This window comes from Poecilia reticulata, linkage group LG11 (genome assembly GCF_000633615.1).
Source record: "Poecilia reticulata strain Guanapo linkage group LG11, Guppy_female_1.0+MT, whole genome shotgun sequence".
Lineage (NCBI taxonomy): Eukaryota > Metazoa > Chordata > Actinopteri > Cyprinodontiformes > Poeciliidae > Poecilia > Poecilia reticulata.
Genome location: NC_024341.1, coordinates 17,226,495 through 17,248,793, shown reverse-complemented (window position 1 = coordinate 17,248,793; position 22,299 = coordinate 17,226,495). Strand labels below are relative to the sequence as shown.

At 38.0% G+C, this 22,299-nt stretch overlaps 3 protein-coding genes across 4 annotated transcripts in view; 2 read left to right on the top strand and 1 right to left on the bottom strand.

The window, feature by feature from the left end:
- Positions 1-2,718, bottom strand: part of LOC103472490 (1-phosphatidylinositol phosphodiesterase-like) — a 4,858-nt gene extending 2,140 nt beyond the window's left edge. Inside the window, exons 1-3 of one of the 2 annotated variants that reach the window (XM_008422181.2) lie at positions 2,445-2,718; positions 2,079-2,144; positions 346-916 (exon numbers count right to left, since the gene is read on the bottom strand). In XM_008422181.2, the coding sequence (XP_008420403.1) occupies positions 346-916; positions 2,079-2,116 (609 nt within the window). In that variant the 5' untranslated portion in view covers positions 2,117-2,144; positions 2,445-2,718. Of the gene's footprint in view, positions 1-345; positions 917-2,078; positions 2,145-2,254; positions 2,386-2,444 lie in introns of those variants that run through there. The other variant, XM_008422179.2, reaches the window with a different exon arrangement.
- A 2,946-nt stretch (positions 2,719-5,664) lies between these two features.
- On the top strand, positions 5,665-8,370 carry rpz2 (rapunzel 2). Its single transcript, XM_008422182.1, has 2 exons — positions 5,665-5,773; positions 6,972-8,370. The coding sequence occupies exon 2, from the start codon at positions 7,003-7,005 to the stop codon at positions 7,687-7,689; it is 687 nt and encodes a 228-aa protein (XP_008420404.1). The 5' UTR covers positions 5,665-5,773; positions 6,972-7,002; the 3' UTR covers positions 7,690-8,370.
- A 1,147-nt stretch (positions 8,371-9,517) lies between these two features.
- Positions 9,518-22,035, top strand: krit1 (KRIT1 ankyrin repeat containing). Its single transcript, XM_008422178.2, has 17 exons — positions 9,518-9,763; positions 11,247-11,416; positions 11,491-11,644; positions 11,713-11,805; positions 12,627-12,756; positions 12,840-13,083; positions 13,178-13,287; positions 13,977-14,120; positions 17,251-17,407; positions 17,506-17,613; positions 17,845-18,001; positions 18,782-18,933; positions 19,965-20,131; positions 20,241-20,328; positions 20,407-20,613; positions 21,360-21,476; positions 21,691-22,035. The coding sequence occupies exons 2-17, from the start codon at positions 11,315-11,317 to the stop codon at positions 21,778-21,780; spliced, it is 2,220 nt and encodes a 739-aa protein (XP_008420400.1). The 5' UTR covers positions 9,518-9,763; positions 11,247-11,314; the 3' UTR covers positions 21,781-22,035.
- The last annotated feature ends 264 nt before the right edge of the window (positions 22,036-22,299 follow it).

Below are 22,299 nucleotides of genomic sequence, written 5' to 3'. Positions count from 1 at the left end.
TTTTTTATTATGCTGTGTTTTAATGTACAGCACTTTGTATCAGCTGTGGTTGTTTTAAAGTGCTTTATAAATAAAGTTGGTATGGTATGGTATGGTATGGTATATATATACATACATACACACACACACACACACACATTTCCTTTTTTTTTTTTACTTTGTGGGTGCGGCTTATAATGAGGTGCGCTCTATAGTCAGGAAAATACGGCAGTCAATAATTATTGAAGTGACAAAATCCCGATTTTTTTTAATTAGTTTAAAACCAGCAATATATCATGCCCATTCCAGTGGATATGGAGACAAACGTCTGGACAAAAACAGAAACAAAACATTAACTCCGCATACCTTCCAGGCATCAGCTATATCCAGGGAACCGTAGCGCATTCCCAGATCTGGGCCGGTAAAATCCTGCAGGATGATGAGCTTCCCTCGGGCCTCAGCCATGGTCGGCACCTGGAGGCTGTGCCACAGCAGGTCCCAATGGCCGTAGCGATGGATGAAGTCGACCACAGCGCCGTAGATGTTATTCGTCTCACTGAACTCCTCTTTCACTCGCATCAACACCGTCTCACTTGGGTATTCATGCAGGAAGTCAAACACGCCCTCTAGCACATGTCCAAAGTGAGCCCACTGGTAGGAGACTCCGTGGTGGATGGTGAGATTCCCATTGACGTGACGCACGCGGACATCTAGATAACGGACGCCGGCTCGGAGCTGGGAGGCCAGGCTCCAGGTCTGACACTCTGCGTAGACGCCGCCGTACAGAGACATGGTGTTGTGTGTTCCTGGCATCGTGACAGCAGACAGCGACTGGTCATCAGGGATGCTGGCCATCCAGGAAGGGTTCAAGAACTCAGGGTTTGGAGTGTCGTCATAGTCGGGTCTCTGAATTGCTCCAAAACTAAACCTGACGATCCTAAAAAATAAGGTGAAACCGGTTCATTTTGCTGTCCAGGCACGTAGCAACTAAATGGCATTATGATGTCATCAGGTGACAGATGCTTGGAAAAGATAAATGTCTGGATGTGCCAAAACGTTTTCCAGCTGAACGGAAACAAAACTGAAGTTATTATTTTTGGACCACAAAAGGAGCGATCCAGAGTCAACACACAGCTTCAATTATTGCAGCTGGAATCTACAGATCAGTTCTGTGTTGTGAAGATCTCAGACCTGAACCTTCAGAAACACATAAAGATGGTTACAAAATCAGCCTTCTATCACCTGAAGAACATTTCCAGGATTAGAGGACTTATGTTTCAGAAAGATCTAGAGAAACTCATCCATGCATTTATTTTTAGTAAAAAATTAACCATCCAGCTGCAGGTGATCCAGAACGCTGCTGCTCATGTTCTGACTAAAACCAAAAAGACAGAGCACATAGAACCAGTTTTAAAGTTCCTACACTGGCTCCCTGTAGCTCAGAGAATAAACTATAAAATACTGTTGTTAGTTTATAAATCACTGAACGGCTTAGCAACTCAATACATTAAAGATCTGACGTTGTCGTATAAACCTTCCAGACCTCTCAGGTCTTCTGGTTCTGCCCTGCATCCAGAACAAAACATGGAGAAGCAGCATTCAGTGTTTACGCACCACAAATCTGGAACAAACTTCCAGAAAACTGCAAGAATGCGGAAACACTGAGATTATAACATCCAGCATCATCATTACTGGCATTATGGCTGCGACTAACGATTATTTTAGCAATTGCGATGTTAGATTAGGAGAAAAAGGAGGAAGACTGCAAGATACCAGAGCGTGGCATGAAAAGTAGCAACATCTCAAACAATCAGATTGGAAATGAAGCCTTTGGCACACAGGTCAATGAACAAATGAAATGGACAAAAGATTCAGTCAGATTAGTTACAAAGTGGCTCAGAGACAACAAGGCAGTGTTTTGGAGGAGCCATTACAAAGCCCACAGTCTGACAGAATCACTTTTTATGCAGTGTGTGTAAATACATGCCATTATCACAAAATGTATTTCGTAACAACAATAATTCTAAATATGCGCCGTAGATAGATTATGATTGTTTAACTTTGTGTCCCCTGTGTCAGTGTGTGGCCTGTTTCCTCACCCCAGCAGGAGCACCAGCTCTGGTAACAGCTTGAACATTTTCACCGATGTCGTTCCTTTTCCAGTCCTAAAAACAACGTAATGTAAAAGATACAGCGAGAAAAGAAAGGATCATAAAGCTAGCATTCAATTTGTTGTAATTCTCAGTAAAGGTGAATAATAAAAAGGACAAGATACCTAATGAATAAACTGTGGCTCACCGACATTTAGTGTCCATTCAATAATCAAACAGTTTGATTCTGGTTCCAGCTCAGCCTTTTGCTCACCCATACTGACCACTTCAATGGCCCACTTAAACCCTCCTAATCCCAAAAAACTCAACGCACTGCTGAGTCAAACATGCTGCTCAGTTCAATAAAGTTCATACCTGAAACTGCGGGTTCAGTCCAGTCAGTCCGGTACGGCCCGGGTTCCAGTGGACGATGCACAGAAAGAGCAGGACAGAAAGAAGACCGGACAAAATGACAGCCAGAGTGTCAACCAGGGTTTTGTAGTGAGAAAAACTGCAGAAGAGCAGCTGAGCTGCAGGTGGGAGCGCAAAGGGGGAAATACATGAGGGTGGGGCTGAGAGGCTCACAAAATACCGATTTCTAAATGTGTGAAAGTTTTAAAATGACTTATTTATATCAAATATTTTTAAAATTGACCAGTTTTAACAATCTGCACATCAAAACTTTATATGAAACTACAAAACCATGTTTATTTAACCTGTCCAGGTGTAGTGTTCTGATTAAACGGGTACAGAAATAGCTGGATATTTGCTCAAAATAGAAACTGTTTACACACGTCTGCCGCAGCTGACTGTTTTCTCACAGATTTTTTTTTATTTTTATCATTATAACGCATAAAAGGAGGAATTTGATAAGGCCTGGAATTACAGTGCTTCACAAGAGTAAACTAACCTGTTTAACGTTGACACGAATTTCAATGTATTTTGTGTTTTTCTTCTTCTTCTCAAAGTAGCAATAATTTGAGAAGAAGAAAAAAAAATATGCATGATTTTCACAACTTTTACAGATAAAATATGAAATGTTGGGTATGCTGGAATAAATAATTTTAGATGTTCTAACATGTTTTCTTCAAGGTTTGAGCTTCATCTGACTGAACTCACTATCCCGAGTGAAGAAAAGCACGGTCACAGCATGATGCTGCCACCACCAGGTTTATGTCAGTAATGCTGTGTTCAGGTTGTATTCATTTTATTTATTTCAGACAAAAAGTAAAAACACAATAAAATAATAATAATAATGCCCATTGACATTAAATTTTCCATAATTTGTTCAAAAAGGAAGAAATCTTATGATTTCCTGTTCCACTCATACTCAAGAACCTAAATTATTCCCACATAAAATTACACTTAAACTTCACATTCTCATGGTTAAATGTACAATTATTTATACATTTTTAATATCAACAATATTAAAAATGTCTCACCCATCCTATACAACATATTGATGTGCACTGCTAATGTGAATCTATTTTATAAAGTGATTTTGTAAAATAAACAAGACATAAATATGACAAATTGATTGTTTTTCAAACAGGCTGTAAGTTCACAGAATGCAGAACAATTCATCCTTTTTACTTTACCAAAATGTAAATGCAAACACATTCTCAGAAAACAAAATACGAGTTGATTTCCTTCTGAGTGAAACTTTGATTAAAAAAGAAAAGAGTTCAAATGAAATCCCCCCCAATAAGAAGCTAAATCTATCTATGAGCATTTCTTTTCTGCTAACTAATTACTGCACTAATAAAACCTACATTTACTTCCAAATACTGAACTGTCATGAGTTGTAGAAGAAAGACTGAGAACAGAAAAGAGTGTGTCTGGTGTGTGTGACATCTAGAAAAGCCAGCAGATGTTTCCCCTTTTTATCTCAGATCATCACAGTAATTTAAATATTACACAACAACCTTGTCCAGTTAAGTAACGCCATGTATAGTCAGTTGCTGAAAAAACCTGTTAAGATTTTGAGTAAACATTACATTAATCTTGCACAAATTGCTCATATGTCAGCTTTTTAAAGTCTCTGCTTCTATGATCAAAGTTAAAATAACTGAAATGAATTAATTTAACACATTTCTTCTCAAATTAAATGGTTAATTTCCCGAAACACAAATGCAAAGACATTCGCAAAACCGTGTTGATTTCCTCCTGAATGACACATTGATAAGAAAAAAATTAGAAGACTGTGAATAAAGTCAATATGACTTTAGTTACAAATAGAGGGAATAAATTTCTGTAAAGACGTAATGAATAATTAAAGTACAAACAGTAAATATTTCTACCATTTCTGCAAACAAACTAACGCCATTCTTCATAACCAGTTTGGTTGTCTGGTCAACCAAACTGGTTATGAAGGAGCGGCTGGAATGCTTCACAATGGGAGGAAGTTCTTTAGACGGTGCAGGAAAAGCATAAAAACTTTGCTTGAGACCACGTTTACACACATCTTATAGAAATATAAACATTTTCCTTGCTATCTGAGATTGAATCTGACTAAAAGTTCTCCTGGAGTAGGTAAATTAATCAAAATAATATGTTTGTAGAATGTCACAATAATTTCCTTACTAATTGGCAGAACTGTCTTTGAAACTATGTGATTTCAGCCACATTTTGGATTTAAGCTTCTCAAAGTAGTTTGCAGAAGTGGTGTACCTGAGTCAGGTATTTAGTATTTAGCCTAAAAGTACTAACAAAACCTTTTCAACTGTGTTATGAATTTGTTTTGTACTGAGATGAAAACTTTGCGAAGGCCACTCCATCGTTAAGCCACTTTGTACTTAATTTGGTTGCATCTTTAGCTTATAGTGTTTTTTTATATTGCTTCAGTTTTTCACATGATGATCTGTTTTGTTAAATTCATCAGTTCCTACTGCTGCAAAACAACCCCACAACATGATGCTGTCACCACCGTACTTTACAATTAGAAAGAGGTTCTCTGGAATATGTTTTTAAGTGAGTGAGTGTTTTGGAAACTGTAATTTGATTTTTTCTTTCAGATAATGTAATGGCCTCTTCCGCACTGAGCTTTGTTTCAGCCCGGGTCGGTCCAAACACTGTCTTTTGCTTTAGTGTGCATATCATGTATGGCACATAAACCACAGGACAAGACAGGCTTTCTTCCAGAAAAATAACCTGTTCTTCTTGACCTGCTGATAGACAAACTATCGGTTGTTTTAATAGGAAAAGACAGGCTTTTTTCCAGAAAAACTTGTTCTACTTGCTGGAAAGGAAACTATCAGTTGTTTCATTATCCGTTTGTTTTTTTATATTCATATTTAAAGTTAAGCCGATCCAGTTATTAAAAATGAAGAGAAACTATGCACAAAGTATGAGGAGAATTTTAATGAACTCTTAGATCAAAAAATAAAACTATTTGTTTGCATGTTACCAAGTATGTTTTTCTTTCATTTCTCTTTACTACGAATTTCCTTCCCCGTTAAGGTATTAGGATGGGAGAAACTCTAATTAATAAGACGGTCAAAAAGCCTGTGGTTAGAACTCCAGTGACGCAGGTGAAGGAAGTCCTCCTCAACCAATCAGAACAGGACAGCCCTCAGCCACTTCCTGTTGCTTATGCCCTTATTTGGCAATGAGGGGTTGGCTTTAGCTAACTGGTGTGGAAAATGGTGGAAAGCAGAATCAGACAGCGGCTGTAGACGGACGGGATACAAACAGTTTTATATCTGGTGAGTAAACACGGTGGGCCCTTCTGGCTTTTTATCTCTGATCTGAAGGATTTTTAGGATCTTTGTGTGATAGCTGGATCCAGCTGGGAACTGATAGGATCATGACAGGTTCAGTCATGTTAGGCAGCTGAAAATCAGGAAATGGGAGCCTGAGAACAAACGCATCCAGAGTTTCACATTAAAAATGGGAAATAAAACAGCTACCCGAGGCTGTTTTAGGATGCTAAACAACTTTCGTAGAACGTCATTAACCTGCCAGCATTTTTCTTGTTTCCAGTTCGGCTTGTGTTCGTAGAGATGGAGACACACCTACTGTTGTTTCTGAGTTATTTTTCCAGCAGAACAAGGCTGAGCGGGATGATTAATGTCACAACTATGACAGCGATCCAATACAACACGATTTGTGCTGAGGTCCCAATAATTTAGTTTAGTCTGCATAAAATAATACAAGAGACCTTAAAAACACAGCCTCTTTCTGGTGAACTATTAGCATGTATGTTAGCAACATTTTCATATAGTTTCATCAGGACGAAGACACTTTAAAGTAGTTTTTTTTTAACATGGAAACTTGCATGCAGTTCTGAGTCTGAAAAAAACAACATTGATTTAATATATAAATAAAAATGTTTTAAATATTAATATGGGATTCTCGATATCTTTGACAATTGTTCTTCCTTTTTAGTGGTTGGAATAAATGTCAGCAAGGCAAAGACCCTTCATCCAACTGAGTGGCAATTATATTACATTATATTTTTTAAAAACGGTGATGGAAAATATTCTGCTTTGATGTTAGTTTTTTAGCGTAAATATTCCAATAAAATTCTTAAATGGAGATGAAAACTGTTAAAACAAGGGCCCCGCAGCACTTCTAAACTTCTTGTCTTTCAACCAGATATTCAGGATACATTTACTTAATATCATCAATGTGAATTCTAAGAACTGAAACCTATAAAGGAAATAATAAGGTGCTTTTGAGTTGATGGCAATGGGAGAAAAACTGCATTCACAAACTGTGGTGGGAACATATCTGTCAGTGTATGGATGTATATATTTTTTTAAACTTCTTTCTGCAGTTCTGAAAGACAATCTAGATATTAAAGTTTGAAATATTAACTTTTATCTGTTTGTACAGTAATCATGTTTCTATAAGTTCTTAACTCAGAGTGTGTTTTTTACATTCAATTTGTTCATCTTCCAGAGTCAATCAGTGTGGAAGTAGACTTGCAGTTATGGCTGATGCTCAACAAATCAAGAAAACCACAGCCAAAGTCCTGTGCTGTGTGGAGAAGGTGACCTCCTTCGCCTCCTCCATCGACCCCATCTTCGGCATTGTCTCCTCTCTGGTTGGTGTGGCAAGAAAGGGCCTGGCTGATGATGAGAGCCACGCCTTGGACAAAGACTTCCAGGCTATCCACACCAAACTGGAGAGCATCTCCGAGAAAAACAATCAATGCCTGAGACAGATCCGCATCGACGAGGTGAACGAAACATACGGGAAGTATGAGGAGTACATCAAGCACCAGTACAATGCCTTCAACAGCATGGTGGCCCAGGTGAAGAAAGACCCAGACAATGCCCAGAGGCACATGGAGACCTTTGAAAAGATTTACGAGAGAGACAAATCGGATTTGGGCCTGGATGTGTTCTATCGTGGTGTGATGGGTGTAAAATCTGTGTTTGGAAGAGCTCTGCTGGATGTGTATTTAGATAACTGCCAGGGAGACCACGAAACCATGGAGCGCCACTGCTCTCATATTGCCCACCTCTTCCACATGGGCCTCATCGCGCTGATGGGGTACACTGCCGTCACTGAGGATGATGAAGATGAGGTGCGTGAAAAGTGGGCCAAGAGGGTGTCTGAGATCCAGATGAAGATGGAAGACATTCTCAAACAGTGTAAAAGCAACTCGACCTGAACCAAGACCAAGAAAGAAAGAAAGGATGTTCTCTGGGTTTGCTGCCAGAGGACATCCTGGCAGCAAACCCTGACTGCAGGAAAAATAATTAGTTATGTAATATTTAAAAAAATATACACTTATAGAAAAACCAAAGCCATGTAACGTGCGCATGGGTGCTGCAGCTGCTTCAGTGTGGTTAGTATCGACTCACTTTATGACCAATATAACTGTATGCTGCTTTGTGTCACATCTCAATAAATGCTGAAATGTTATACAATCTGTTCAACTAAATGAATAAATTATTGTTGAAGTTGTTCCATATTTGTTTCCAGGTAACTTTCTCCAGCGTACGATCTGTATGTCAAGTACAGGAGACAGAAAGTGTTTTAGCCTGCTTGAGCTGGCTAAAACACTTAATCTGAAAAGGATGTGTTGAGATCACTCCCTAAAACCACTCTACCTTTTTAACAAAGCGCCGATAGAACTCAAATGTATCCATCCGTATGTTATATAAAAACGTTTCCTCAAAAGTGACTCATAATCCATCTATTGAACATGGTTGAGTAAAAACTGGTTTTGGGAGGAACCAAAATGCATGATTCATCTTGTTGGTGTCAATTTATTTTTCCGTCATTGTTGAACGTGATAATGAAAATGGGGTGGCATGATGTTTAACAGTAATAAAAATTTGTGTCATCATGAGGAGTTAAGCTGAGCTTTTTTTAGCATCAAACTTTTTATGTGGGCGTGTAAAGGAAACTTAAATCACTCTTGGGTATTTGAGGTATGATGAGCTTGAGTAGAAACACAGTTTCACGGTATTCACACAAATATTTAGAATAAAAATGTATGTTTACCATTATTTAAACAAAAAAAAGCAATATTCTAACACTGTTTCATTGTTAGTTTGATGCTGCCTAAGATTAGTTTAAAATTAAACTATAATCTTAACTCATGAGTTAACCTCATGAGTTAGCAACTCTACTTGTCTCTACTGTGTGGAAACTGAGCTGTTTGCATGTAATGACAGTTCTGAGACTGCTCTGCAGCAACAATCTTCAGTCAGAGGCCTCTTAATGTCTTGCAAAACTGACTGCTACTGGAGATCCTAACACTATCCACAATGACTGAAGATACTTGGATGATATGAGTTAAGATGTTTCATTTTCCTTTGGGCTTAAAGTGTTTCTGAATTGACTAAAAATAAAGAATACAATAAACACCTGCAAAATGTAGCAATAGATTTGAAGAGCTAATTGTGCAAAAATACAGGACCTCTTTTTACTCTTCATAGATTAACACTGACAGTGTAAATCCTCCATTGATCAGTTACACTTTTATTAATGTGGAACAAGGTTTGCACTATAAAAACGAGACTGCAGTTGCTCCTTTCCTCTGCGTTCTATGTATATTTATTAATTTACCACATACTCACTTACAGATATAGCTAGTTTACTTCCTGTTTTGTGTTTTTCCAAGGCATTCGATGGTTGCCTAGTGACCGTGCTAAGCTAAGTTAGCTACAGACTGGCATGAGCTTATTTTAGCTATTTAGGGGGGAACAACACATATATCGAACACAATATCAAATGACGATGAGAACAATAATAGCCCAAATATGTTTGCAATTTTTAAGTTCTGACACGGTACTTACTTATGTTTAAAATCAATGTTGTGGAAAATTTATTTTTAGCTACTTTTTTTTTCTGGTGGTTAGAAAAAGCGTAAAAGTTTGAGTTTTACAGTTTTGCTAGTAAGTTGTGGTGGTTTTCGGGTAAAAAAAAAAAAAAGAAGAGCGCCGCATCCTGTTGCACCTGCTTTACCTCACCACCAGAGGTAGCTGCTGTGCAACAGCTGCTGCCGCCGCCCGCCTCATTGAAACGTAACGTGATTCCTCTGTTTGTGTCTGCAACCCTGCCCTGACTGAAAAGGCCTACGACTGCTTCAAGCTCCCCCAAAACTCCGCTCTCTCCGGTCGGTAACCTGGAGTAACTTTCTGGCCTCGACTTGCGTATCAAAGCCGCTGAAAGCCACGGGAGAGCCGAGCGGAAGAGAAGCTCGGTCCGTTTCAGGAGCGGACTCGGCGGATTCGGTAAGTTTCAGCTGATTATGGAGCGGAAAACTGGGGACGGTGAGTGTAGCACCCTCTGCTAAAAAACAAGCTGATGGAGTTGAGTAGCTGGACTTTATTTTTTCTTAACAATAAAATATATGTAAACACGCCACATCTGACAGGAGCGTGTGCGTTCAAGATTATAATATATTTTATAGTTTATTGAAAAAAAAAAACAGTTTAAAGTTAACAGTTTGGTTTCCGGGGCGTGACCTTCCTTTGAACTCAAGTCGGTTTGTGAGATGTTGGTTATTTTTATCTCTTGAATATTAATGTATTATTAAATATCTAATAACAATTACAGGAATAGTGCACAAGAGGTTTACAATGTAAAGAGGTAGGCTTTAAGAAGGTATTACAAAACCTGAAGTAGTTTTTAGGTCGATAAAAGCCTCAACGACTGTGTTGTGGTTGATATTGATTACTACATTTGACTCCATGTGATTGCTTTAAATATGTTTAATACATTAAAGTAAACGAGCTATGCAATAATGCAATCTTCTTTTTTTGTGTTATTGTTATTTTTCCAAATATTAATGAACCCCTGATATATAATGGCTCTTTTCTAGAGGTTTTTCTTTGAGCATTATGACCTAAAAAACCCCAATATTCAAGTTAATCTGTTTAATTTTAGTTTTAGTTTTTGCCACATATATAGCTTCTTTCTGTTTTGATTAGTTAAAGCTACAGAAATGGTCAGTTCTTTTTTTCTAAGTTGGACAACAATAATCAAGAAACCAAAAACATATAACTATCATAAGAATGAAAACAACTTAAAAATCACATCTACAAAAAAGTGGAATTGCGAGTATAAATCCAACATAGGAGCTGAGAAATGTTATAAAAACAATTCTTAAGAGAAGGAAATAGAAACAAGATTTTGGGTAGAAATATAATTATATATATTTATGTTTTTATGTGAAGGTACATGGATTGAGTTCAGCATTTACTCATGGTAAAGTTAGGATGAAACAGTTAATTGGATTAATCGTGATTACTCAATTATTGAAATAATCGTCAACTAATTTATCAATATGATCAATTTTTAACTGGAATATTCAGACTAAAAAAAGTCCATTTGCTGAAAAGAAAAAACCTATGTAAAATAGTAATTAAGCCAAAACTGGACAAAAATATATACATTTTGCATAGAAACTGTTCAGATTCACAAGAGGAATGCTGTGTTATTACATTTAAGGAAATAAAATGTTTTTTTTTTCTTATTTAAAGAAGGAATTCAACTATTTGTTTGAGTTTCTAGTAACATTTGTTTTACTCAAAAACATGACTGCCCAAGCGCCCCGAGCACTGGGCTTAGCAAGTTTTCTGGGGGAAACCCTGTTTACATCTATGATTAAAATTTATATTTTATCTAAAAATTAATAATAGATTTTGCTAGCTGTTGCATGAGAGACCATTTTCTGCATTAAATAAGCAGCTTTGATGCTTTCTGTTGTTTCAGACATGCCTCTCCACAGTATCTGGCCTCCCTGCTGGACGGTAACCTGCGCCTGAGGAAAATACGGCACAATGGGCAACGAGGACGGCTCAGAAGACGTCTACGTTGCCGTCATTCGTCCAAAGAACCAAGTCAGCCTGACTTCGAAGGAATACAGGGCCAAAGCTTATGAGGTATGCCGAGCTAGAATTAAATATTTCTAGGATTTGTTTAATAATTGAGTCGTTTTTCCCTCCGGCTTGTGAAGATCCTGTTGAAAGAAGTGCCTTTGGAGGGGAAGGAGAAGAAGCGGAAGAAAGTCCTTCTGGTGACAAAGATTAAGCCAGGAGACAAATCTAAATCCATATTGGATTATGTTGATGAAACAATAAAACCAATCTCCAATAACCAAAGCTTCACAGGTGAGGATGAGACTGGCTCGCACAAACACGTCGTCTGATACAACCAGATCAAGAGTTTTGCTTTGCAGGAAAGCGTGTGGTGCACATGAAGAAATTTATCCTTGAAGGTGACAATGAAGGGAAAGAAGTTTCTCTGTTTGTGGTGCCAGTCAGCGTTAAAGGTGAGCTTAAAATGGTTTCACTGTTTTTTATTTTTCACATTTTGTCACGTTTTATGTCATAGACCAACACAAAGCCATGCTTGATTGTGATGTGGAATAAGAATGTTTTTTTGGGATAAGTTTTTACCGGTTTTGCACAATTAGAGAACTGGTTCTTCTTTGCAATGTCGCTCAGTCAGTACAGTGTAGGGTTGATCTTTCGACTGGTTTTGAGAATTAAATGAAAGTCGGATAGCAAAAGGCACTTAATTTAATATTTATTTTACCGAATTTGAACCGGGTGAAGATAAAACTATGCTGTTTGAGGAGATCTGGGTTGAACATATTGAGAGTCTGTATGCTTCAGTATGTTTTAAGTCCAGGGTTTCCCCCAGAAAACTTGCTAAACCCGGTGCTCAGGGCACTACGGCAGTCATTCAGCCACCCGCTGAATGACTGCGGGCGGCTGAATGACTGAATTAACCATTTTTGAGTTAAAAAATGGTTAAAGTCGACAGGAAATTTGAAAATATAATTTGATAGTTATGCATTTTTAGAAGACAGGAAAGATTAATACCTAAACACCAACTATAAAGTCAATCATAAAAAAAAACAACTAATAAATTAACAATGCTTATAAAGGCTTATAATACACTGAGGGAAACCCTGAATTCTTATATTAACAACAATAACATTTAACCTGTATGGTTTCTTTGTCTTCACTTCCATGAAGACCAAATTTGTGGCTGTCAATGTGAACGATTTAGAGAAGTGTTAATACTTGTAGATGTTGCTGTAGTTTTTGCTCTGCTGGTTGTAGATTAATGAGTCTTCCTGCACAGATAACAGCAAACCCATCCACATCTCTGGGAGCCCCAGCTTCTACTGTTTCCAGGACATCATGCGTGTGTGCAGTGAGACCAGCCCTCACTTCTGCTCCGTCACGTCCAGGATGCTCCTGGCTTTAGATAAGTGAGGACACTTCCTTATTATCCTGCTGGCTGTGCTGGGATGAGTAGATCAGGCTTGAGTTTTTCTGTTTTGCACCTCTGCAGATGGTTAGCGGAGCAGCACACTGTCCCTCACGCCATCCCCGCCCTGTTCAGGCCGGCTCCTGTTGAGCGAGTCAAAACCAACGTGAACAACCCGGCCTACAACAGCGAGGGAAAACTGAGCGACGAGGGTCTGCACATGGGGTACACGGCTCTGGAGATCAAGAGCAAGATGATGTCCCTGGAGAAGGCGGACATGTGCATCCTGAATCCTCTGTTTGGCTCGGACCTGCAGTACACTAACCGGGTCAGAGATCCCATCACTCAGAAACCTGATACTGTTTTCATCGCAGCTTCTCTTTCTGTTGGACCCATAATGATCTCTCTCTCTCTTGTTCCAGGTGGATAAAGTTATCATTAACCCTTACTTTGGTCTCGGAGCACCGGACTATTCCAAGATCCAAATCCCCAAGAGGGACAAATGGCAGCATAACTGCGTGGGAGAAGACAAGTGAGGCTTTGATTCTGACATTAACAACGGTAACATTTACCGTTCAAATGATTAATTGTGATTAATCTATTATTGAAATAGTTGTTGGTTAATCGACAACTGGAGCTTCCAGACTCAAAAAAGGTACATTCAAGGCAGTAATTAAGCCAATATAGCATGAAAAATAGATACATTTTGCATTTAATGTAAGAAAACAGTTTATAAATCTGTTCTACTAAAAACTCCTTAAGTGGCGTAGTTATAGTTTCTACCGTTTCAAATTAAATTAAAAAAAATCTTCAACTAAGTACAATTATTAATCAGTTAATCCAAAAAATAATCAACAGATCAGCTCAAATTGTATAGTTGCAGAAAGGGTTGAGCTTCTCACATGTTGATGTTAGAAGTATTTTCTGTTAGCTGCAGATGCATCATTTGCTACAAATGATCAGCAAGATGTTTATTTTCTTATTTAAAAAAGGATTTGAATTGTTTATTTGCACATTTTTATGTATTTTTAGTATTGTATAAATAAGACATAAGTGCTTAAAATAAAATAAAAAACTACAAAACGTGCAGATTTTTGCATCAGATTAATCATTTAATCATCAGGATAATCAATTTCGAAATACATTTTTAGTCGCAGCTGTAATTTACCATCAGATTCATCTTTCCAGTTGAAACCTGAGTAATTGTTTTCATTTTCACAGGGATCACCAGTGGGTGGACGACTTCCCTTTGCACCGCAGCGCCTGTGAAGGGGACACAGAGCTGCTTTCTAAGCTCCTCGATAGCGGCTTCTCGGTCAAGCAGCTGGACAGCGACCACTGGGCCCCCATACACTACGCCTGCTGGTGGGTCAAGCCTCCAGCGTCTTATAGCATTTTAACCTTGTGCTTTAAGCAGGATGTGTATGGATCGGGGTTAGGGCAGTCAGTCATCCAGCTGGCCGCCATGTTTTTGAGTTAAAAAAATGTTTAAAGTTGACAGGAAATTTGAAAATATCACCTGGTTGATTGCGTTGCGTTATTGGAAGATTAATACCTGAACACCTACTATAAAGTCTTAAAAAGAAGCAATAATTTAAAAAGAACTAAAATAAATAATGCTAAACCTGGTGGCGGCACAAGTGAAGCCTGGTGGCCCTCCAGGCTTATAATCCACTGGGGGAAACCCTGTGGATGCTTGAAGTCCTTGAAAATGCTTGGATTTCAGGTGGGTCTTTTCAAGGTTTTGAAAGTGCTTGATCATGAAACTGCACAGTTTTTTAATGAAGTGCAATTTAATGCTTGATCAAAAGCTTAAATTTAGAACGCGACATTTAGAGTTGAAACTAGATATTTTCATACACCTTTTAAAAAAAACTTTTTTTTCCCCTCACTATCTGAAGTTAAATCAGACTAACATTTTCTTGTTTTAGGTCAGATACAATTACTGAAATTATTTCCATTTACTAAAAGCCAGAAAAGTTTATTTTTTATTTTTTTTAACTTTTATTGTATTTTGTGTTTTAGTATTTAATTTGATCATGAAAGTCATTTACCTTAACATGATTTGTTTCAATGTATATTTAGACCTGTCACAATAACAAATTTTGCTGGACGATTAATTGTCTAAATAATTATTGCGATAAACGATAATATTGTTTTGACACTGATTTAATGGAAATGACTAATACATGCGGGCTGCACAGTGGCGCAGTTGGTAGAGCTGTTGCCTTGCAGCAAGAAGGTTCTGGGTTCGATTCCCAGCCCTGGTCTTTCTGCATGGAGTTTGCATGTTCTCCCTGTGCATGCGTGTGTTTTCTCCGGGTACTCCGGTTTCCTCCCACAGTCCAAAAACATGACTGTCAGGTTAATTGGCCTCTCTAAATTGCCCCTAGGTGTGAGTGTGTGTGTGTGTGGTTGTTTGTCCTGTGTGTCTCTGTGTTGCCCTGCGACAGACTGGCGACCTGTCCAGGGTGTACCCTGTCTCTCGCCCGGAACGCCAGCTGGAGATGGCCACCAGCAATGGATGGACTGGACTAATACATGCGATTTCCTGATAGATGCACTTTATTTTCAAAAGAACACGTAACACTGGAACTGATAAACTAAATAAACAAAACAACCAAAAACAAAAATAAAATGGATTCTCAGTCTCCATTAACAAAAAAGGCACTTGAATAAAAACTAAACATAAAGCCAAAGTGGAAATAAATACTGCATTCAACCAAAAGAGTGCAGATTATGAAGTCTGTATACTATATTGCCCTTTAGTAATCACTAGAATTAAATAGACAAAACGGGCACATCCGACTACCTAATGCAGTAGTTCACACTACACCATTTTTTGCCCCTATTTTCCCCTTACGACAATCTTAAATCGTTGGCCGATCTAACCGATCATCCTGCAGTGTGTGGTGTGTTACGGTAGATCGTTGTGGCCACTCCGATCTAAATCAGGGGTTTTCCCCGACTGGGAGCTTAACTGTTGAATGTGACAGGTGGCCAATCAGAAAGCGCTGATTCTCCTCCGTGCTTTCTGAGGGGAAATTACGGAGGGGAATCCCAAACAGCCAGCGGACATCGGAGATGATTTGTGGTATCATTAATGTTTATTCAACATTTCGTGCAAAGAATATAGAAATGACAAGGAGAGGAGTTGGAGCCAAATTGCTACCTCAGTTGATAAACCCGGTAACTTTTCAGCTGTTCTTCGTTAACGTGACATAAATAGGTTATAATGATTTTCATTCAGTCAGGACTTTACTCTGACTCGAGCCACATGTAGATTCTAGTAAAGCATTGATTAATGCCTGATTTTAAAATTAGTTAACTGGACTTGTAGCCATTATTTTGTGCCCATGTGGCTGGACACCACACGGCACAACGAACCCGATCGAACCGTTATACCTAGGATTTCTGTCGGCTAATTTGTCTCTCAGGTTTTGAAAATGGGCCAACAGTCAGCAACAACTCGTGTCCTGTGCGCTGGACATTAGACTAAGGAAATGAGGAAGGGAGGGTCAGTGGAGAGCACCGTAGCTGAGCCTTTTTTCATTCAGTGTCATCAAGAGAAAGAAAAAAGGCAGGAAGAGACGATAAAGACGATAATTAAAATGAGGTCGATAGGTTTAATTTATCGTCCGATTAATTGATTTATCGTTTATCGCGACAGGCCTATATTTATAAGTCTTAATGGCTCGATTACTTATTTATCTGTATAAATGAAATAACAATAATGATAACAGTAATCCATCAAATGTATATAGCGCTTTTTAGGACACTCAAAGGTGCTTTACAAGAGAAAAGAAAATGCTAAAAAATATAAAATTCTATTTTAAATAGCGTTTTTGAAATTGTGGGATTTTTTGTTAAATTATTGTTTTGTTCTCTGACCACTCAGGTGTGAATGATGTGTGGTTACAGAGACTTATAATTGTGTTATATTTAAGTTTATCTTGTCCCAGCTGTTGTATGTAGAATACCATCACAAGACATAATAACAATAATAATAGTAATAAATGATAGTATACAATAGTGAATTGAAAAATAACCTTTAAAACTGCTTGAATTTTACTGCCTGAAAAGCGCAATTCACCTGTTTTAAGGTGAATTGTGCTTAAGTTTGACATTAAGGGTGCACCGATTTATCGGGCCGATTTCCTTAATTTTGGGAGATCGGTGATCGGCCGATTTTTACATATGAAGCCAATCTTATCTAGCTTGGCACCGGTCTAAGAATCAACCACTGTCCTCTTTTGCTCTCCGGTGACAAAGATTTGACTGACAGACTGGCCCAACAAGTTATGTCTCCATGCTTACAATTAACAATAGTTACCCCTCTGTTGCCAACTCAACAACTTTCTTGCTATATTTAGCAACATTTCAGACAAAACATTGGTATCGGCCAAAATCGGAATCAGCAGGTTAAGCTTTTTAAAAGATCTGTGATTGGCCAGAAAACTGCACCCCCATTTGACATACATGTGATTTATTTAAGGCACGGTAAAGTGGAGTCAACAAAAATACTGCTGGAGAAAGGCAAATGCAACCCCAACCTGCTGAACGGGCAGCTCAGCTCACCGCTGCACTTTGCAGCCAGAGGAGGCCACGCTGAGATAGTGAAGCTCCTCCTGCAGCACCCGGAGATCGACCGGGTAGGAAACACGTCTTTATCCAGAAACTCTGGTTTCTTCCCCTCCTGCTGTTGTTTTTATCTTGGAGTTGATTCTTATGGTGACTTTTCTGACTTCAGCACATAGAGGACCAGCAGAAGAGATCGCCACTCCAGGTGTGTGAGGAGAACAAACAGAACGAGTGGGAGGAAACAATAAAACTTCTGCAGCAAGCTAACAGCAAACCAGTGAGTTTATTTTTTTTATTTTTTATTTTTTTTAGGAATATATCAGTTTAAGAGATACAAATACTACAGAATAATTTACATACTTTTTGAACTTTTGAAATTTGAGGGGTATTTACACGTTTTCAAGCCAGTCTAAAATCTATATTGTTGAAAAGGTAAAAAAATGTAGCAGTTTTAGCCACTAGGTGGTGCTGTTTACTCAAACACCGTACTGCTTGTTTGTGTTTTCAGTATGAAAAGGTGCGGATATACCGCATGGACGGCTCCTATCGCTCTGTGGAGCTGAAGCACGGCAACAACACAACTGTGCAGCAGATAATGGAGGGCATGCGGCTTTCCCAGGAGACCCAGCAGTACTTCACCATTTGGATCTGCTCAGAAAACCTCCGTGAGTCACATCCTTTGTCTTTTAGTAGCTCAGCCATTGTGAAATATGTACATATAGCTTTCTCTTGGATGTATTGAAATGTATACTAAAAATGCAATCCTTTGCTTGTTTGGAATATTTTTAATACAGGTGGGGCTAAAAGTTTTAATTGAGCTAATCTCATTTTAATCGAAAACTGCTAAATTATTGAATAAATAGGCACATTAGCCTATTTATTCAATAAATAAAAGATATTTATTGTTTTTAATCTGTTATTTGGGTTATTAATTCATCAGACTGGTGCAAAGTGATTTTATACCCATTCAAATTTAAGTAGTTTCTGATCATTAACGTACAGCTTATGTGAAAAAGTTATTTTTTAGGAATTTGGACGCGTTCGAGATGTCTGTACTGCTAGCATTGAGCTGCTATTTTTAGCTTGAATAACTTTAGTGATGACCAACTCTTTATTTGCTCAATTTGCTCCAAACAATATTACTTTCCAGCATCCTATATTAGATTGTTTTTGACACAAAAATTAACTCCCTGTGGACCAAGAAACTTGGGTTTGTCGTCCATTGTGGTTGTTTGTGCTTGTGCGTCAGATTTATGGGTCTTCCAGAAACACAATACAAAGGTTCCGGCTTGGGACTTTTTGTTTAGAATAAAAGAAAATACAATCAATTGGGTTTCATTTTTAATGTCTTAAAATCTGTGTATTTATTTATTTGGAATCAACCTGTCCTGTTAAGTGTTGTCAGGAACAAATAGCAGAACGATTGGTGTGTGTTTGTGTGTCAGACCTGCAGCTGAAGCCGTACCACAAGCCTCTGCAGCATCTGCGGATCTGGACGGAAATTGTGACGGATCTGACGGTTCTGGATCCTCAGAGGGAAAGTCCGCAACTCTTCCTTCGCAGAGACGTACGACTGCCTCTTGAAGTGGAGAAGAAGGTACGACAGAGTTTGAATGAAACTTTTGGTTTTACTTTGCTAGAGTCAGAAGCTGCGTTTCCATTGACCATAAAACTCTGAAAATTAGAATGATGAAAAACTAATTTGCTTACTGGATATATGACAATTAAAAAAAAAACTCAAACTAGGATGACGTGGTTTTTACAAAGGCTTTTAAGAGCCTTCTTAAAAGTAAAAAAGGACATTTTTGAACTCCAAAAGTTGAACATTTGCAACAAAAAATTTGATGGTAATCTTACACATTTGCTTAAAAAAAAAAGACATTTCTGCGTTCCCAAACTTTTGACTTTTGAAACACACAACCTTCCATGTTTTTTTGTTGAAAATTTTATATAATGTATATGTGAGTTTTTTGTGTGGAAATTTTCAATCTTTCAAACTCAGAACTTTTTTTTTGTTAAAATTTCAGAGATTGTCAACATTTCTGAGATTTTGTTAGTGGAAATTGACTCCTTTTTTAAAAATCTAATATAATATCTAATATAATATAGTGCTGTTGTAGGTTTTCCAGCTGTAAATTGGTGTTTTTCACAGAGCTGCAAAAACGCAGGTTTGTAAATGCCATGCAGCAACATTCTTATTTGTATTTCTGCGAATGTAGTCCTCCACCAGAGGTCTTGCAAGGTCCATTAAAAGTTGAATTTATCATTCAAAAGTGTTGAATCCGAAACTCTTCTGCAAATTACCGTCTACCCGAAAATACCACATTTATACGTCGACACTCACAAGTATAGGAGATTTGTTACTCCATTGTCTAAATAAGACGCCATCGTCTCCTCTGATGACTGAATATGAGTATAGGTCATTTACATCAGTCGCTGCTCTTTAATGACTTATTGTACGAACAAGTTTATTCACGTGTGATTTTAATTTAATTTCCTACGTAATGGAAACGCAGCAATGGCAAAATTTGTTCTTTTTTGACATTAGCAGAATATTAAAAAACATTCTGTGCACATTTGTAGCTGTTTGTCTGTAAATGTCTCTTACCTGCCGCCGTTTTGAATCAGGTGGAAGATCCGCTGGCCATCCTCATCCTGTTTGACGAGGCCCGTCACTGCCTGCTGAAGGGCTACTTTCCCGCCCCGGACAGTAAGCTGATAACTCTGGCCAGCCTCCTTCTGCAGATCATCTATGGCAATTATGAGAGCAAGAAGCACAAGCAAGGCTTCCTCAAGTAGGACTGATTTCACATCTTATAGCAATAGGATTATCCAGTGTTTCTCAGGTATTTCAAGTTCAGTTACTGAAGCTGGGTCTCTAATTTGATTGTTTTACTTCTACAGTGAGGAAAACCTGAAGTCAATCGTGCCGATATTGAAGGTGAAAAGCAAAGCGTACCACTGGACCAACAGGATTCTGCATGAATACAAAGTACACTTTTATTTATTATTATTTCGCGTCAGTCGTAAAATCCTCCCTGAAGCTGAACCCTCCATCGTTCTCCACCAGGCTCTGAGCACCAGCGAGGGAGTGAGCAAAGAGATGCACCACCTGCAGAGACTCTTCCTACAAAACTGCTGGGACATCCCAACCTATGGAGCAGCTTTCTTCACCGGCCAGGTCTACACCAAGGCCAGCGCGAGCAACCATAAGGTCATCCGAGTGTACGTCGGGGTCAACACCAAGGGCCTGCACCTCATGAACATGGAGACCAAGGTATCTTCATCACATTTTAGAGGATTGTTGTCAATTATAACTTAACATGGAGACAACATATTAAATACATAAAAGAAACGATACTCAATCATTCTGAAAATCGATTAAATTATGAGGCTTTACATCTAATTTACTCTTATATATATATTTCCGTATGTATAAATGTGGAAGTGTGGGATTCCAGATATTAAACGATAGCAACCAATACAGTTCCTTTTATTATAGTATATTTTGTTTTTTAATAAGGCTGGTTACTCTGAACATATAAATTCACAGTTTAGTAGATCTATTATCATAAGGTTTTAAGATTTGATTCATTACAAAATAATGCAAATAATGTTTAGAGTAAATTTGGGTTTACTGCCAGCTGTGGTGCAAAAAAATATTTACATTATATGAATCCAAATATGATTTGCAACATAGTTTCAAATTTAAAAAACAAGCTAAAAAAAAAAAAGAGATAGAGTTACAAGTGTAAATAACTTTAAATTGTTAGTACATTTGATTTATTTTTGTTTTGGATTTAGTAATTTCCATAAGAAGATTATGTATATATATTTTAATACATTGCAGTGATCATGAGGAGTAATTTAGTTCAGTTTAATGTGTAGGACAGGCACAAATATAAGCTTTGTGCTTCTGATTTTACATTTCAGTCAAGCTGTTTAAACTGTTGTAGTTTATTTGATGGCTGACTGAATAAAAAAATCAATCAATCAATAATTTCTTCTTTCTTTCTGTGGCAGGTCCTTCTCATCAGCTTGGAGTATGGCACGTTCATGTGGCAGCTCGGACATGCTGACCAGTACTTCCAGATCCACAGCGGGGACAACAAAATGAACTTCATTGTGCACACAAAACAGGTAACGGCTCCAGAGCGTCAATTGATCCAACTGGGTTCAGGTTTGGTGTCCTCAGACTTTATCTGGACGTCCTTCAAATTTACTTTGGATGTGCAGTTTTTAAAGTTCTCTGCACAGAGAACAGATAAAACTTTAGCCTGAAATGCCAGTCGAAGTGAAGGGTGAATAGTTTTATCTTTAAAGTGATTTCCTTTTGCTTCTTGTGTTTTTCTAGGCGGGCCTAATTGTGAAGCTTTTAATGAAACTTAGTGGACACATGACTCACATCGATAAAGGCCCTACGGATAAATACGCCTACGGCTGAGGACATTTCCAGAGACCAGATCTGCCAAAGACCTGAAAGCACATCCTTCCTACTGACCATCATCATCTGACTACAATAGTTCTGGATAAAGAGTTAAGACTCAGAGTTAGATCCACAACAGCCTTAATTTGTACAACAATCAGACTTCTACGTGTCCTGACATGCCTTTGTGTATTATGAGTCCAGCTTTTGGATCTATGTAAATATGGTTTATTATTTAATGTTTGTTTTAATAAACAGATATATGAAAATGTGTCTGTAATCTGTGTTTAATGACTCAAAGTCAATAGAAAACTCTAAATAATATAAAAAAACCCACCGACCCCTTTGTAAATTTTGTGTAGATCTGCCACTGGGAGTAAATAAATGTGACCAAATTTACTGGTCACATAAATAAACTAACAAGAAAATTCCACTATGCCCAGAGCGGGACATGACTAACTAGTTTGTTAGCTAAATACATCTATAAACTTGCCAACTGTGGATATGATTGAAACTGGTTGTTTAAATAGTTTTGTG

Coding starts and splice junctions, on each gene's coding strand:
- rpz2 (XM_008422182.1), top strand. CDS start 7,003: ATGGCTGATGCTCAACAAATCAAGAAAACCACAGCCAAAGTCCTGTGC.
- krit1 (XM_008422178.2), top strand. CDS start 11,315: ATGGGCAACGAGGACGGCTCAGAAGACGTCTACGTTGCCGTCATTCGT. Junction 17,408..17,505: donor AGCACCCGGAGATCGACCGG/GTAGGAAACACG, acceptor TTCTGACTTCAG/CACATAGAGGACCAGCAGAA. Junction 20,614..21,359: donor TCATGAACATGGAGACCAAG/GTATCTTCATCA, acceptor TTTCTGTGGCAG/GTCCTTCTCATCAGCTTGGA.